The sequence below is a fragment of the Narcine bancroftii genome, chromosome 4 (genome assembly GCF_036971445.1).
Source record: "Narcine bancroftii isolate sNarBan1 chromosome 4, sNarBan1.hap1, whole genome shotgun sequence".
Taxonomy (NCBI): Eukaryota; Metazoa; Chordata; class Chondrichthyes; order Torpediniformes; family Narcinidae; genus Narcine; species Narcine bancroftii.
The window spans coordinates 194,758,105-194,776,214 of NC_091472.1; the positions used below are offsets into that span (position 1 = coordinate 194,758,105).

The 18,110-nt window shown below is 39.4% G+C and overlaps 1 protein-coding gene across 3 annotated transcripts in view; it reads right to left on the reverse strand.

Annotated features, from left to right (window-relative positions):
- dnah10 (dynein axonemal heavy chain 10) overlaps nucleotides 1-18,110 on the reverse strand; it is a 677,292-nt gene that overhangs the window by 129,791 nt on the left and 529,391 nt on the right. For all 3 annotated transcript variants that reach the window (XM_069933473.1, XM_069933472.1, XM_069933474.1), the window contains 2 exons: nucleotides 16,290-16,569; nucleotides 12,857-13,086 (listed from right to left, as the gene is read on the reverse strand). In XM_069933473.1, coding sequence (XP_069789574.1) covers nucleotides 12,857-13,086; nucleotides 16,290-16,569 — 510 coding nt within the window. The remainder of the gene's footprint in view (nucleotides 1-12,856; nucleotides 13,087-16,289; nucleotides 16,570-18,110) is intronic.

The following is an 18,110-nucleotide window of genomic DNA, read 5'->3' on the forward strand; positions in this document are numbered from 1 at the left end:
TTCAAAAGAGCTTGATTCAGAACTGGATAAAAAAGATTTTATCATCTTCGTAATTCAAAAGTCCATGTTCCTTAACTCTTCTCATTGCCAATCCAGGTTATATTTTTTCTATCTTGATAATTTAAAATTCTTATCAATATAGACCAAGGTCTTCGATTTGGTCCTGGTTTTGGTTGGAGAGCTCTATGAGCTCTTTCAATCAAAATTTTCTCTTTACAGTTTTCTCATCCAAATATTTGCAGTATCCAGTCTTGAAAAAAGTGAATTATATCTTGACCTTCTTTATCTTCAGACATTCCAGCAATTTTAAGATTACTCCTTCCACTCTAATTTTCCAAAATATCAACCTTTTCTAACAATTTTTTATTCTTAGAAATCAAAGCAGTAAGAGTCCTCATTAACATTTGCTCTTTCCGCAAGGCATTGAACTTCTTCATGATTTTCCCGAATTCTTTCTTCTAATTTATCAACCCTTTGTGAAACATTATTTATTGATTTATTTAAATCAATTTTAATTTGTTGTACTTCTCCAGTTAAAAAAATTTTTAAATTATTCTCCATTGCATTTGCAAGATTGCCAATTTTAGCCTCAATTTTAATCATTTTTTCTTAAAAAACTTTGCCTTGCCGTTAAATTCTTCTTCTGTAGTTGTATCTTCATCTTCACTTGTAGAGTCACTAGAATCATCTTCCATACCAGGTAAGTCTTCTTCTTACAGACCTGAAGCGCTGGACTGGCCCTTTCTGAGGGGTGAAGATTTTTTTCCCTTGAATCTTTTCAACCGCAGCATTCATGCGCGAGAAGTCGCACATGCGCAGTGCGGAAATAGTTTTCATGACAGCGCCATCTTTGGAGTGAGCCACAGTGATGGTTCTCCAGGGCTGTCTCCAGCGGGTCCAGGAAGAATGCCAACGGCCAGCTTCATTGAAGAGGTAGGCCCAGGTTCTTTTTTCTTTCCATGGTTCGCATTTTTCTTTCAGTGTAGTTTTTGGAGTTTTTTCTTTATTCGGTGACATTGTAATTAAAGTTATTAGTATTTTAAGAAGACTTTAAATTGACCTTAATAGTAAAAACTTTACTTAATTAGCACTTTTTTATTAAAATCCCCAGGAGTTGTAAGGGAGCGCTATGTTCTCTATGGTATCATGTGATCTCCCCTGACACAAAGATTGTTGATCTGTTTTTTAATATAAAATTTTATTTTTATGGTGGATTAATAGCATGTATTTATAATAATTTATTGGACTTAAATTTAGTCCCCATAGCTGAGATCAAAGGAGATTGGGAACAAGACTTGAACATAATTTTTTCAGATGAAGATTGGTACTCTACTGTCAGTTTGATTAATAATTCCTCATTCCGTGCAAGACATTGATTATAGCAATTTAAGATGAGGCATAGAACTCATATGTCCAAACTTAAATTACCCCATTTCTATGCAGATATTGACCCATTTTGTGAGAAATGTAAAATTTTCCAAGCTTCTCTCATTCGTATGTTTTGAGAATGCCCAAATTTAGAGAGATTCTGAAAAGAGATTTTTCAAACTCTATCAATAATTTTCAAAATCAATTTGGAACCCTGGTGGTTAATTCCTGTTTGGTTTTTCTCATAACTCAGATGAACCTTTGTTGGCATCTCAGGAAAAGAAGCCATCTTTTACTACATTGATAGCCAGACAAACTTTTTTTTATTGAAATATGCAGTGGCTTTATGAAGTAGTGTCCTATTTAAGTTTAGAGAAAATCAGATATAATATTAAAGACAGAATGTTTCAATTTATGAAATTATGGGGCCCATTCTTAGAATTTTTTTATAATTGGAAGATTTAATAATTACTCTATGTTCCAGTGATTGTTTGCCTGTTCTCTGGGGTTCACCAGTGATTCCATATCATTATTGATTTTTTTTTCATTACTAAACATACAAGATAACCTTTACTAGAGGGATTTAGTTTATAATTTTTTTAAGCTTTTTAAAATTTCTTTATTATTTTATCAAATTATTTCAATAAATGGGTCTGACATGGTTGCATACATTACTCTTAACAATAGTTTGAGGTGCTACAAGTTACTATTGATGTAGTTTTATACATTTCCTTTTGCATTCATTTTTTCATACAAATGAATCACTATGTAATCGTCTTTTTTATGTATGCATATATGTTAAACTCAATAAAAATATTTTAAAAAGTATTTATTGTCTTGGTACAAGCATTTAGATAGTCAAGGAGCTCTTAGGAATAGTCAATATGACTTTGTGCATGATAGGTCATGTTTAACCAAACTGATAGGGGTTTTTGAGGAGGTTACCCGGAAAATTGATGAAGCAAAGGCTGTGGATGTTGTCTACATGGATTTTAGTAAGGCTTTTGAAAAGATCCCACATGGGAGGTTAGTCAGGAAGATTCAGTCACTTGGTATTCATTGTGAGATAGTAAACTGGTTTCGATATTGGCTTTGTGGGTGAAGCCAGAGAATGGTAGTGGATGATCACCTCTTTGACTGGAGGCCTGTGACTAGTGATGTGCCTCAAGGATCGATGCTGGGTCCATTATTGTTTAACATTTATATCAACAATCTGGATGATAATGTGGTAAATTGGTTCAACAAGTTTGCAGATGACACAAAGATTGGAGATGTGTGGACAGTGAAGAAGGTTTTCAAAGCTTGCAGAGGGATCTGGACCAGCTGGAAAAATGGGCTGCAAAATGGCAGATGGAATTTAATGCAGACAAGGGTGAGGTGTTGTACTTTGGGAGAACAAACCAAGGCAAGGCGTACATGGTCAACGGTAGGGGACTGAGGAGTGCAGCAGAACAGTAGGAACTGGGAGTGCAGATACATAATTCCCTGAAAGTGCCATTATGGGTAGATGGGTTGTAAAGGGAGCTTTTGGCACATTATCCTTTATAAATCAAAGTATTGAGTGTATGAGTTGGCATGTTGTGAAAAATTGGATAAGACATTGGTGAGGTCAAATTTGGAGTATTGTGTGCAGTTTTGATCACCTAACTACAGGAAAGATATCAATAAGATTGAATGAGTTCAAACATTTACTAGGATGTTTCCAGGACTTGAGGAACTGAGCTACATATTTTATTCCCGAGAGCACGGGTGGCCAAACTATGATCCCCCGACCAACTGCGGCCATTTACCCATTTTTAAGTGGTCCAGAGTGAATTTTAAAAATAAAATGGTATATGGCCTGTTAAAACAGTCTCTACCAATAAATTGCAATGTATGTACATTGCACTTCTTAGTTTTAACACTAGATGTCGTTGCCAATTTGAACAATTTCTAGACCAATTGTTCCAATGTTATTCACTGATGAAACATTTACCTCAATTTATTAAACACAGCGGAACCAAAAACACAGAAAATGGCGAGACAACAATCACTTTGCAATAGTAGAACAACTCCCTGAGTGTTCACTGAACCTCCCAGACACACAAGTCATTGGATTCTCAACACCATCATAGCCATCTCCCTGCACTGACTGCATCCCCACTGTCAACTACCAAAGCAAATGGCCTCTCAAAATCAAGTGACCTAAGCACAGGCTCATGGAGGCCTGTGACTAGTGGTGTCCTTCAGTCTATCAAACAGTGGTCCAAACAAACTTCTCATTCTTCTTCAAAATATCAATCGAGTGAAGAGCCAACCATCCAGCCAACTTCACTCACCTGAAATATTATCTCATTGCACCCAGAAAATCTTGCTCTAAGATAATTGGACATTTTTTTTGTAATTCTTTATCGCACTATGAACTATCAACCAAAATATTTACAGATGCATCTCTTTAAATATACACAGTGACATTTTCTCTATTTTCCCAATCCCTTCCTCCCCCCCTTCCCACCCCCGTCCAAAACTAGTAATATTGAACATATAAAATACAATAAAACAACATCTTTATACAAAAGGAAAAGACGTGTCATCTACTTATATACATTAAATCTGATCGTATTTATCTTCTTATCATTTTAGGTGGTGGAGGTCCAAGGCTGGCTCTTTCTGTTATATTCCATATATGGTTCCCAGATTTTTTCGAACAATGTAACTTTGTCTTTTAAATTATATGTGATTTTTTCCAATGGAATACACTTATTAATTTCTATGTACCATTGCTGTATTTTCAGTCTGTAGCTCTTCCTTTTAATTTGGTTATGTATTGCATTAATGCTTCTTTGGCTTGGCTTCGCGGACGAAGATTTATGGAGGGGGTAAAAAGTCCACGTCAGCTGCAGGCTCGTTTGTGGCTGACAAGTCTGATGCGGGACAGGCAGACACGATTGCAGCGGTTGCAAGGGAAAATTGGTTGGTTGGGGTTGGGTGTTGGGTTTTTCCTCCTTTGCCTTTTGTCAGTGAGGTGGGCTCTGCGGTCTTCTTCAAAGGAGGTTGCTGCCCGCCAAACTGTGAGGCGCCAAGATACACGGTTTGAGGCGTTATCAGCCCACTGGCGGTGGTCAATGTGGCAGGCACCAAGAGATTTCTTTAGGCAGTCCTTGTACCTTTTCTTTGGTGCACCTCTGTCACGGTGGCCAGTGGAGAGCTCGCCATATAACAGGATCTTGGGAAGGCGATGGTCCTCCATTCTGGAGACGTGACCCATCCAGCGCAGCTGGATCTTCAGCAGCGTGGACTCGATGCTGTCGACCTCTGCCATCTCGAGTACTTCAACGTTAGGGGTGTAAGCGCTCCAATGGATGTTGAGGATGGAGCGGAGACAACGCTGGTGGAAGCGTTCTAGGAGCCGTAGGTGGTGCCGGTAGAGGACCCATGATTCGGAGCCGAACAGGAGTGTGGGTATGACAACGGCTCTGTATACGCTTATCTTTGTGAGGTTTTTCAGTTGGTTGTTTTTCCAGACTCTTTTGTGTAGTCTTCCAAAGGCGCTATTTGCCTTGGCGAGTCTGTTGACTATCTCATTGTCGATCCTTGCATCTGATGAAATGGTGCAGCCGAGATAGGTAAACTGGTTGACCGTTTTGAGTTTTGTGTGCCCGATGGAGATGTGGGGGGGCTGGTAGTCATGGTGGGGAGCTGGCTGATGGAGGACCTCAGTTTTCTTCAGGCTGACTTCCAGGCCAAACATTTTGGCAGTTTCCGCAAAGCAGGACGTCAAGCGCTGAAGAGCTGGCTCTGAATGGGCAACTAAAGCGGCATCATCTGCAAAGAGTAGTTCACGGACAAGTTTCTCTTGTGTCTTGGTGTGAGCTTGCAGGCGCCTCAGATTGAAGAGACTGCCATCCGTGCGGTACCGGATGTAAACAGCGTCTTCATTGTTGGGGTCTTTCATGGCTTGGTTCAGCATCATGCTGAAGAAGATTGAAAAGAGGGTTGGTGCGAGAACAAAGCCTTGCTTCACGCCATTGTTAATGGAGAAGGGTTCAGAGAGCTCATTGCTGTATCTGACCCGACCTTGTTGGTTTATAGTCATATAATTCAACATGGCCATCTTATATCTTTGTTTTTACTTCTTTTCTGCCTCCTCACCACCTCCACCTCCTTTTTTCCATTACTGTTTAAGTTTTCCTTTTTAATCTCAATATATGACAACACACTTAAAACATGAAATACCCCAGCAATCCCCACAACCAATAACCCTTTAACCCCAAATGAGCCCCCCGTCCTTGGGTTGCTCCTTGTCCCTTGTCGGGCAACCACAACACCCCTTTCCATTTGGTTTACGAACTTACTCGTAAGCGTCAACTGATTTTGCAGTGACCGTTTTCCTCCCCCTCCAGAGAACACTATTTTCCTATACATATAACAAAGCTCTCTTTTTTTCTCTTCTTCCCCTCCTTTCCCTTCTCTTATCCATCTTTAAATCTTTATATATACATGATCTTTACTTTATATTATTACATATTTTTGTATAATTTCTTGCCAGTCTTCCTTCTTGTCACTCCTCCTCCTCTCTTCTCCTGTCCTGCAAATATTCAGCAAATTCTTTGGCTTTCTTTGGCTCTGAGAACAGCCTATTCTGTTCCCCAGGGATAAATACTTTGAGTACTGCTGGATGTCTTAATATAAAGTTATAACCTTTTTTCCATAAGATTGTTTTCACCGTATTGAATTCTTCTTTAAAAGTTCAAAACTTATGTCCGGGTAAAAAAATATTTTTTGTCCCTTATATTCCAACGGCCTATTGTCTTCTCTAACTTTATTCCTTGCCTGCTCCAGAATGTTCTCTCTTGTCTATATCTTAGAAGTTTTACCAATATGGATCTTGGTTTTTGATGTGGTGGCAGTTTCGATACTAGTGCTCTATGTGCCCTTTCTATTTCTTCATGTAAATCTGTCATTCATAGCACCTTCGGGATCCATCCTTTTATAAATTCCTTCATATCTGACCCTTCTTCGCCTTTTTCAGGCCCACTATTTTTATGTTGTTTCACCTACTGTAGTTTTCCAATACGTCAATTTTTTGTAACAATAAATCTTGTGTCTCCTTAATTATTTTTTCGCTATCTTCCAACTTCCCTCTTAAATCATCTATCTCCATTTCTACAGCAACTTCTCATTCCTCCACATTTTCTACTCTTTTCCCTTTCAGTCATGACCAACTCTAAGCTTTACATTTTATCTTCAGCTCTTTTCATTTTTCTTTTGATTGAACTAAATTCTAATGATAGCCATTCTTTTAATGACCTCGTTTGTTCTTCAAAAAAGGCTTTATCTAAATTTTGTCTTTCTATTTTACCTTCTTCTTTCATGTGAAGATCTTGGTCTTCTTCCTCCTCTTCTTCTGTGTCTGTATCTATGTCTGTGTCTTCTTCTCTTCTCTGTATCTGTGTATCTTCATCTCTCTCTGATGAGCTGCTTCTGTGTCCTTGATGAGCCTCCAGCTGCTGTGTCTCCTGCTGCTGGGTCTCCTGCTGCAGGTCGACCTGTTGCTGGGCCTCCTGCTGCAGGGCGACCCGCTCCTGGGCCTCCTGCTGCAGGGCGACCTGCTCCTGGGCCTCCTGCTGCAGGGCGACCCGCTCCTGGGCCTCCTGCTGCAGGGCGACCCGCGCTGGGCCTTCTGCTGCAGAGAGACCTGCTGCTGGGCATCCTGCTGCAGGTTGTCCTGTCGTCGGTCGTCCCATTGCTGTTCACCCTCTTCCAGCCCCTTGTTCCCTTTCTCACCACTTTTCTGTTCTTTTTTCTTGTGTGCTTCCCCCAGTCAAACGCTCCAATGCTAGGCATATCTCAGCTGGTCGCTCAGAAGCTGACCGCTCCTCAGCTGAGTCCCCCTCCCGCCGAAATTCACCTTTTCTTTTGCTTACGCACTGCTCACGCATGCGCAGTTGCACACCTTTGGTTGGCTCCGAGAGCCATTTCTGAAGTCCGCCGGTCGGGAGGACACCGCTCCTCCTGGGACTTACCAACTTTGGAGATTGGCTGCTCCTCTCCATGGTGGCTCCCTGTTCTGATGTGCAGGTAAGGCCTTCTTTTTTTTTTCTGGTGATTTTCCTTCTTCCCTTTTCTCTGTTATTCTTACTTTCTCTTTTTTGGGTGCCATCTCCTGGCTCTTCTTTGTAACTTTATCTTTCTTTTCCTGTATTTTATATTTATTGAGCTCTGTTTTTTCAAACTTTTTTTTCCTTTTCTCTGGAGAGGGCTGGTTCTACTCAACCAGCCACTACTCCATCACGTGACTCCTCCTGATAATTAGACATTGTAGAGAGCAGAATTAACACTTCATCTCCTGGTTTAAAACTTTTCTGTCCAGCTTTTCTGTCATTTCAAACTTCCATTTTATCTTGAGCCATTTTTAAATTTTTTTCAGCTACCTTACACATTTTTTTTTCCAGCAATCAAACTTTGAAACATAATCAACAATTTCAACTGCACATCCTCATCAACCCACTGTTCTTTCAACAACATTAAAGGTCCTCTAACTTGATGACTAAACACCAGCTCAAAAGGATTGAAGTCTAATGATTCCTGTACAGACTCTCTTACTGCAATCAAAAGCAAATGGACACCTTCATCCCAATCCTTCTCATTATCACAGCAATAGGTCCTCATCATGATCTTGAGAGTTGAATAAAATCTCTCCAAGGCTCCTTAAGTTTCAGGATAATATGCAGATGAGGTCATTTGTTTAACTCCCAATTTATAAATAATTTGTTGGAAAAGTCCTTACATAAAATTATTTCCTTGATCTGATTGAATTTCCTTAGGCAATCCCAAAATAATTTAAGCAACACTTTGGTTATGGATTTAGCTTTTATGTTCCTAAGTGGAATAGCTTCTGAAATCCTGGAAGCTGCATACATAACAGTTAACAATTACTGATTTCCAGCTTTTGTCTTAAGCAATGGACAAACACAATCCACAATAACTCTAGAAAATGGTTCTTCATGAACATATATAGGTTGTAATGGTGTCTTTGGCGGCCTTGATTAGGTTTACCCACAATCTGACAAATGTGACACATCCTGCAAAAAGTCACAATGCCCCTCCTTAAACTACGCCAATAAAGGTGTCTTGTTATTTTATCTACAGTCTTCTTTACTCCAAAATGCCCACCCAAGGGTGTGCTCGGGCCATGTTTAAAATTTCATTCCTATATGCTTTAGGAACTACAACCTGATGAATAACTGCCCATTCCTCATTAGCAGGTATATCATTTTGTCTCCACTTTCTCATAAGCACACCATCTTTAAAATAATATCCAACTGGCACTTTCTCAATTTCCTCCTCAGATAAAACCTTATTTCTCACCTCGGCAAGATCAGTATCTGTTTTCCGTTTTCCTATCAATTTTTTCATAATGAAGAAAAATCCTTACTTTCAGGTTCAAAATTAATATCCTGGTCTACAAGAAAAGTTTCTGACAAATCCATACAATCTAAAAACTGTTCAGCCTTATCAATAATTTAATCTTCCTTATCAAGTTTCATTGCCATTGCCTGAGTCATTGCACAGGCCAGACAGATTTCAAAATCTGTCTTCATCTACCGGCTTCTCTGTCAATTTCACCACTGGATCCACTTAACCTTCTGCCAAGTCAAAAATTCCCAAAAATCAATGAATCTTCATCTTTTGGTAAACTCTCTCGAATCCTAATAGTAACCATTCCATTAATTATTTATGACTTCAACAATATCCTACGAAAAGATACCAGCTCCATTTCACCTCTCAAACCTCAGATTAAATTTATTTCACCTGTGGCGGTCACACCACCAAACTCCAAAACATTGTTCAACAGAAGTGACTGTTATCTCAAAGTATGTTCACTGGCACTTATGGTGCCCCTTCCTTTACTGAAACCAAGCCCATTAACTCAAAATATTTAACCTCATCCCTAATGTTGTCAGCAGATGTGAAACTTTCTTTGTTCCCAGGGTCTCTCATCTTTTCGAATACAGCATCCAATTCTGCCTTTTTCTTCTTATAATAATTTGCCATCACATGACCAGGTGTTCGACAATAATGCCAATGGGGACCTGAAGGTTTTTTCATTTTCATGCTTCCTTTCATCTTCAATTCTCACATTATTTCCTGATTTATTTTCAAATTTACTGGGATGAACCACATTAACCTTTTGAAAGGTCTTATTGGCTATAAACTTAACCTGCGGGTCAGAGCATACTCATCAGCTTACTTAGAAGATTCTTGCCAAATTCCTACTTCTCTTTCATCTAAGTATGATTTTATATCATTAAGAACACATATTTTGATTTCTTACACTAACATCAGTTCTCTTAATCTGTTGTAATCATTCTTTATTTCTTTTGATGTGCAGCATCAGTCAAAGCATGCCGCTTTTTCATATGCAACATCCAAATAAGATTGATTCAATTATCTCCTCAAAGTCCTGAATTTTTGTCTGTAAACTTCAGGAACCAATTCGTAAGCTTTAATCACAGCTTTCTTTTTCTTTACCAACTCAAATTACCAGCTTGTTCTGTAGTAAGGGCTGAGTAAGCCTGTTGTGCTTTCCCTTCAATTACACTTTGTAACATGAGGGACCATTGATCTTGTGACCATTTTGACCTTTCAACTACCTTTTCAAAATGCTGAAAGTATTTATCAATTTTACTTTTATCAAATAGAGGAACTAACCTTACCTCTCTAATGGCTATAAACTTCTCAATTAGACTAGAGATTAGAACTCTGCTTTGTCTCAGCTCTGCCTTGAACCTCCTCTGTCTCTATCTCCTCTGCCTCATACCGCCTTCGCCTCTCTTTTCCTCTAACTCCATTCACATTCTTCTTATCTCTGCCTCCATTTTTTTAACTCAACCCTTTCCAACACCAGCTGCTGCTTAATGGGTTTACTCTTAGGAAAGTTCTCTACCTCTGCCTCTTCAAACTTTCCCTCTTCTACATATTTCCTTAATATAATTTCCTTTATCTCCACCTTTCTCAGGGATAATTTTTTTCAGCAAGTCCCATCTGTTGAGCAATTATTGGGTTAACCTAACCCTTAACCCTAACCTAAATCATCCTTTTTTGCTTTCTGCAACTCTGTAGGAGATGGTGACTCCAAAAGTTGTTCAATATCCATTGCTGCCAAACCTCTGAATTAGCTTGCAAAAGGAATTCAACCACCCAATCGAATTTTTATTGATTAGAAAGCTCCAAATTCTGTGCTGCCTTCTGTAGCACATACAAGCTCCCCAATTTGGTTAATCTTCAATTAACTCCAAATGTGGTAAAATCCCAGCAAAACCCAATTTTGTCATGAACTGCACGTAATGAGCAGCAACAGATAATGAAGCAGACAGTGTTTAACTTTAAAACACTAATTTCTTTTTCTTCAGCTTATAATAACTAACTCTTACATTATAGTCTTAACTTTTAAACTATCTTTAACACTAAATCTATCCCCAAATATGTGCAGGTGTGTGTGTGTGTGTGTGTGTGTGTGTGTGTGTGTGTGTGTGTGTGTGTGTGTGTGTGTGTGTGTGTGTGTGTGTGTGTGTGTGTGTGTGTGTGTGTGTGTGTGTGCCAAAATCTTGAAAATTTCTTCAAAGTTCAGTCTTTCATATTCAGTGTTGAAGTGTAGGCCTTTGAAATTTTATGCCCAGAATTTATGATGAACTGATGGGAAGACTCACCAACTCACGAATTCTCCTTGTGTTACCTTTGAAGAAATGTCCATCCACATGAGCTGTGGTCCTGGTCCATTTGTTGGCGAGACTTAAACTGGGCGACCTCCACAAAGCTTCCAAGACTGGTCTCCAAATTACCTGCACTGTTAGTCACACTCAAAATAAAGCACTTTGCTTCTCATAAGACCCTCCTGGCACTGAAAAGGCCCAATCATTCATAGAGCATGCTTTGCTCTGTATTCCACAAAAATGGCCAGACACAAGAGGTGCTTCAAAAAGCTGTTTTCTCTTCAGCAGTCAGCATGGTTCTCCCTTGCAAAATCACAATGTCTTTGCAAATGTATCGAATCTAGAACAGACTTGGACAAACCTACCCTCAGTTCTCCCAATGTATCGAATTGTCGCTGGACTGTGACTTGTGATGGGGCTTGTGTGAAATCTTAAATGTTAACTGTGCCCATTAATTTCCTCCTGTCTATACTATCCCTTACAGTGATAATCCCATTTTACTAAAACAGGAGCTTGTAATACTAGAAGGACTGAAGGACTTGTTTCTGTGCTGTAAAGGTCTATAGTTCTATGGATCAACTACTAAGTGAGCATAGATCTAGAGAAATTAGTGGAAAAATAAGGGGAGAGTTAAGGAGAAAGCAATGGGGCAATTGCCTTTTAAACAATGCTTAGATATGTGCTTCAGACTTGTGACCTGCAGGGGCAGCATTGAAAGATGGGATTAGTTTGGACAGTTCTATTTAAAAATGGCTCAGTCATGATGAGCCAAATGTGACACTTCCTTAAATGTTTATTGTATATATTGCCTTGTTGACTTGGTGAACTTAGTTGGAACAGTATTGTCTCAACCATTGTCAGACACAATGATGTACGTATAGATGAAGCAATGCCAATTTTCATCTGATTCACTGCCTGAAACTCTACATCCCGAATGTACCTCAAATCCTTTTGCACATTTATGGATTTATTGAAATTTCTGTTCATTTTCTGGATGGCGCAACATTAAATTATTTCCTCAAATGTTCTCAAAATTTTGAGAAACAACCAGCAGTATTTAATTTTTGTTTTTCCATTATCTGAATGATTCTTAAAAACTGTTTCTTGCCTAATCACATATTTCCAATATCACAGAATGCCTTTGTGGAAACTGGATAAATATTTTTTTAGCTCAGTGTTCCTTGGACAACATTTAAAATGCACAGTACATAGAATGTTACCACACATGGGTCACCCTTTGGCCTATGATTTTGTGCCCTACAATATAAACCTATACCACAACAATCTAACCCTTCCCTACCATACACCTATACTAGTTTTCTTGAATCCATGTGCCTTTTTAAATGTCTTTTAAATGTCCCTAATATTCCAGCTTCCACCACAATCCCTGGAAATGCATTATTTCTCTGTGTTAAAAATGTACCTCTGACTTCTCCCATAAACTTTCCTGCAGTCACCTTAAAAGGCTGTCCTCTATTTTCTTTTGTCATCCTGAGAAAAAGGTACTGACTGTCCACCCTATTCCTCTCAATCTTGCATAACTCTATTAAAAGTCTCCTCTCATCCTTCATCTATTGACACCTTTCATCCTTCAACAAGAAAAATTATTTTCAGGTCCGAGAAAAGAGCTGCCCATTTTAATTAATAGTAACCCAATTTGTCTTCTTTCCTTCTAGTTCAAGGAATTTTTCTCAAGGGAGCTTCTGGATATCCAATGCTTCAATAGGCAAGGGCAGGTGAAGGAACAAAGAACCTGAACAAAATTATGCATGAGCTAGGTGTAATTAATTTACCTCAGTAGCTTTAGTCTTGGTCTCTTCCAGAGTTTCCACAAGTTCAACATTATCCAGCATATTCCCAGTGGAAGTTGCCAGTTCACGTAGAAGAGAATCCTCTAGATCCTTTAGGAGCTTCTTGTTCTCACTGGTTTCTTTGATCAACCGCTCCCTTTGCTCCTCAAGTTCTTTCCGCTCAAATGCCACAATAACACTCAGTAACTGGTCTTCCAAGCCACTTAATGTCACTGTAGAAATAAAATCAGACTCGGCCTCAATTCCTAATAAACCAACACATCACCAAAAACTGCAAAAACTAAATAGGGCTCAGTTTTCTGCAAAAACACAGTAAGAATGTTTCCAAACAATAAGGAGAAGTGGGTGTATTTAAGGCAGAGATTGAATTAAGAAATTATGGGAACAGGACTTTCAACAACCGTTTGCCAAAACTACTTTTTGAAACGCGTTCACTCATCTTTTCTTGGTGCTAGGTACTCACTAATTCAATTTAAAGTAGTCCATCAAGGAGACTTTTCCAATGTTCAGATAGCTAAATTTTAACCTAATATTTCCTATAAATGTGATAAATGCATAACTGAGGAAGGTATGTTGTTTTGGCTAAGTCCTTCTCTATTTAATTTCTGGCCATGGATATTTTGCACCTTATCGTTAGTTCTTAATATTATCTTAACTTCTAGCCCTTTTATTGCAATATTTAAATCCAATGGATTTAATATTGACTTTTTCAAGATCTCATGTAGTGGCTTTTACCTCCCTCATTGCTAGAAGGGCAAGATGCTCTCCCTCCCACTCATACTCAATGGTTGTTGGATGTGATGTCATGTCTTTCTTTAGAAAAAAAGGTGTTCTACTACTGCAATGGATCTTAACTTTCTTTCTCTTTGGGGTCCTTTACTCAATTACTTTCAAAACATAGATTAATTATCTTTTTATTTCATGACCCCATAGTTATTATTAGTAGCGGACTCCTTAACTTGGCCAGCAACCCTCATAGGGTGGGGGGTTAGATTATTAGATTATTTTAAGAATATATGTTATTTTTTCTTTTACTTTGTTTCCAATTTATAACATGGGTTCATATGTACCATGTTTATTATTGCTTGATACTTGTAACTTATTATTGCTTGATACTTGTAATTTAATATTAACATACTTTATTATTATTAATATATGTAGTCATGTATTTTGCCATGTATTAAAACCAATACAAAGATTAAATAAAAAGGAGGCAGAGATTGATAAGGTTCTTGATTAGCCAGGGAATCAAAGGCTATGGGGAGAAGGCCGAGCAGTGGGGCTTAATGGGAAAATGTATCAGTTCATGATTGAATGGCTGATCATGAGTTGATGGGCTGAATAGCCTGTTTCTACTCCTATTTCTTATGGTCTTTCAGTATGTTAGAGTGGCACAGTTAGTTGAGTTCATGATTCAGGCTCTATTCTGACCTCCAGTGCTCCCTGTATAGTTGGCAAATGCTCCTTGTGACTGCATGAGCTCACACAGATGCTCCATGTATGAGTCAGTGGGAGGTAGTGGAAAATTGTAATTCAGATTGGAGGCCTTTGACCAATGGCGTGCTGCAGACATTGGTGCTGGGTCCACTGTTGTTTTCATCTGCAGCAACAACTTGTTTGAAAATGTAATAAGCATGGATATCTGAGATTACAACAGGGTCTCAATCAACTGGGAAAATGTGCCAAGGAATAGTAAATTAGTAAATGGAATTTAACTTGGACAAGTAACAAGTGCGATATATTATATTTTGGTTGGTTAAGTCAGGCAGTAAATGTTGGGGCCTTAGAGAGACATGAATACAAGGACGTAGTTCTCAAAAGTGGCCCCACAGGTAGACAGGGAGGTTAAAAAAGACAATGGTGGTATTGTGGTTAGGCCTTTAAGAATAGGAATGTTGAGACATCAGGTTAAAACTGCTCAGTAGGTTGGTGAGGTCATACCTGGAATACTGTGTGCAGTACTAGTTATCCAGCTATAGAAAGATGCCATTAAGCTGAAAAGGGTGCAGAAAAGATTCACAAGGATGTTACCAAGACTGAAAGGCTTGTGTTATAAGGAGAGGCTCAATAGTTTGGGCTTTTTTTCCATGGAGCATTGGAGGCTGAGGTAGAAATTTTTAGAGATCCCACATGGGAGGTTAGTCAAGAAGGTTCAGTCACTTGGTATCCAAGATGAGGTAGTAAATTAAATTAGACATTAGCTTTGCAAGAGAAGCCAGAGAGTGGCTGTAGATGATTAATTCTCTGACTAGTGGTGTGCCTCAGTGATCAGTGTTGGGAGCATCGGAGAATGAGGAAAACAAATTTATGAGGGGTATAGATAGCAGGCATTTTCCACTGAGGTTGATGAGACAAGAATGAAAGCACATGTTTAAGGATGAGAGGTGAAATGTTTAAGGGGAACATTGAAATCTCTTTACTCAGAGAGTGGTGAGACTGTGGAATGAATGGCTGGCTGAGAGATGGAGGATGTGGGTTCTATTTCAAGATTTAAGAGAAATTTGGAGGGTACATGATGAGAGGAGTATGGAAGGCTATGGAACTAGGAGGAAAAATAGTTTGGCACAGATCAAATTGGCTGAAGAACCTAATGCAGTTTTCTATGGTTCTATAAAATCATGAGGGGAATATATAAGGTAAATGGTCACAATCGCTTACCCAGGAGAAGGGAGCCCAAAATTAGAGCGCACAAGTTTGTGAGAGGGGAAAGATTTAAAAGGAACCTGAGGGGCACCTTTTTTTATACAAAGGCTGGTGGGTACATAGAACAAGCCTTCAGAATAAGCAGTAGAGATAGGTACAATTGCAATATTTAAATGGCATTCAGATATATGGATTGGAAAGGTTAAGAATGATTGGACCAAATATGCAAATATAGAACTAGCTTTGGTTGGCATGGACAAGTTGGGAATATGGTCAGTTTCCCTGCCATAAAACACTTTAAATGAGTGTTTGATGACTGATGAGGACTTTGTTCTTCCTATCTCTGCCAACTGTCCACATGATAAAATTTAATGCATCTGAATCATTCATTCTTGTGGATTACAGGCACACAAAGACTATCACAATTAACAGCTGGAATAGAGATATCATGGATATACTGTCACCTCCAAATCACGTTTTTGTGACTCAGCCATGAACCATTGCCGCTAGAAATCCCTATTAAATACCACTGTGAAAGCACCTTCAAAACCAGGACGACAATAACATACTATCACCTTCTCATGGGCAACAATGAGAGCCAAACATGCCTGTCTCACCAGCACTGCCAACATCCACAGTATTCTTTAAATAAGTAATTGCCCTGAAAAGATTGAAAGCCTGATGAAGGAGCAAGTATTCCTGTTCCTCCAGGTGAGAGATGTTTGACATGGAGCAGAAATTTTGAGGTGATCCTAAGTAGATTATGAATTACCAGTGTAGTTTATCACCATAGATTTTCCAAAAACTCCAGGTTGGTACTTGGGGTTCGCGAGTTTGGTGTTGAGGTACATTTTGAAGTTAGGATCATAGTCAACTTCCTTGTCACCAAGCTTAATGTAATAACGTCCTTGTTGTCCTTCAATGTTCTTTTCTAGGACATTATCAATCACTGGATCGATGTATTCATCCACATCTTGGAAAAGGAAGGGGAATCCATACTTGATAGCCATCTCCAATTGCTTCAAGAAATCAGGATCATTAAACGATGAGACCTGAAAAAGATCACACAATTTATTTCTATAAAATCAGAGAAATCCAGTATATTTCAGTATTCAATAGGTTTCAATTAGATTCCTCCTTCATTCTTCTAAATCCAGCAACTACAAACCCAGATTCATCAAATGATAACACTTGAATTCCAAGGACCATTCTCGCGAATCTCCTCTGTACCCTCTTTAATGACAACACACCCTTCCTTAGATAAGAAGCCCAAAACTGCTCATAATACTCCAAGTGGAGTCTGACCAATGTCTTATAAAGCCTCAACATTACATTTCTGCTTTTATATTCTATCCCTCTTGAAATGAATGTGAACATTGCATTTTCTTTCCTTTCCACCAACTCTACCTACAAGATAACCTTTAGAGAATCATGCACAAGGACTCCCAAATCCCTCTGTACCTCTGATTTCTGATTGTTGCTGATTTAGGAAATAGTATGCCTTTCTTCCTTGCTTACCACCGTCAAGTGTGGCACCTTGGCCTTCTGAAAATCAAAGTAAACAATTGACTCTCTTTTGATCTTCCTGTTACTTCCTTGAAGATTTCCAATAAGTTTATCAAAGAAGATTTCCTCTTCAGGAAACCATGCTGACTTTTGGCTGTTTTACCATATGCCTCGAAGTGCCCTGAAACCTCATCCTTGATCTTTATCTTTGGCTTGGCTTCACGGACGAAGATTTATGGAGAGGTAATGTCCACGTCAGCTGCAGGCTCGTTTGTGGCTGACAAGTCCGATGCAGGGCAGGCAGACACGGTTGCAGCGGTTGCAAGGAAAAATTGGTTGGTTGGGGTTGGGTGTTGGGTTTTTCCTCCTTTGTCTTTTGTCAGTGAGGTGGGCTCTGCGGTCTTCTTCAAAGGAGGTTGCTTGAGGCGATATCAGCCCACTGGCGATGGTCAATGTGGCAGGCACCAAGAGCTTTCTTTAGGCAGTCCTTGTACCTCTTCTTTGGTGCACCTCTGTCTCGGTGGCCAGTGGAGAGCTCGCCATATAACACAATCTTGGGAAGGCGATGGTGCTCCATTCTGGAGACGTGAACTACCCAGCGCAGTTTGATCTTCAGCAGCGTGGATTCGATGCTGTCGGCTTCTGCCATCTCGAGTACTTCGATGTTGGAGATGAAGTCGCTCCAATGAATGTTGAGGATGGAGCAGAGACAATGCTGGTGGAAGCGTTCTAGGAGCCATAGGTGATGCCAGTAAAGGACCCATGATTCAGAGCCGAACAGGAGTGTGGGTATGACAACGGCTCTGTATACGCTAATCTTTGTGAGGTTTTTCAGTTGGTTGTTTTTCCAGATTCTTTTGTGTCTTCTTCCAAAGGAGCTATTTGCCTTGGCGAGTCTGTTGTCTATCTCGTTGTCGATCTTTGCATCCGATGAAATGGTGCAGCCGAGATAGGTAAACTGGTTGACCGTTTTGAGTTTTGTGTGCCTGATGGAGATGTGGGGGGGCTCGTAGTCATGGTGGGGGGCTGGCTGGTGGAGGACCTCAGTTTTCTTCAGGCTGACTTCCAGGCCAAACATTCTTGATAA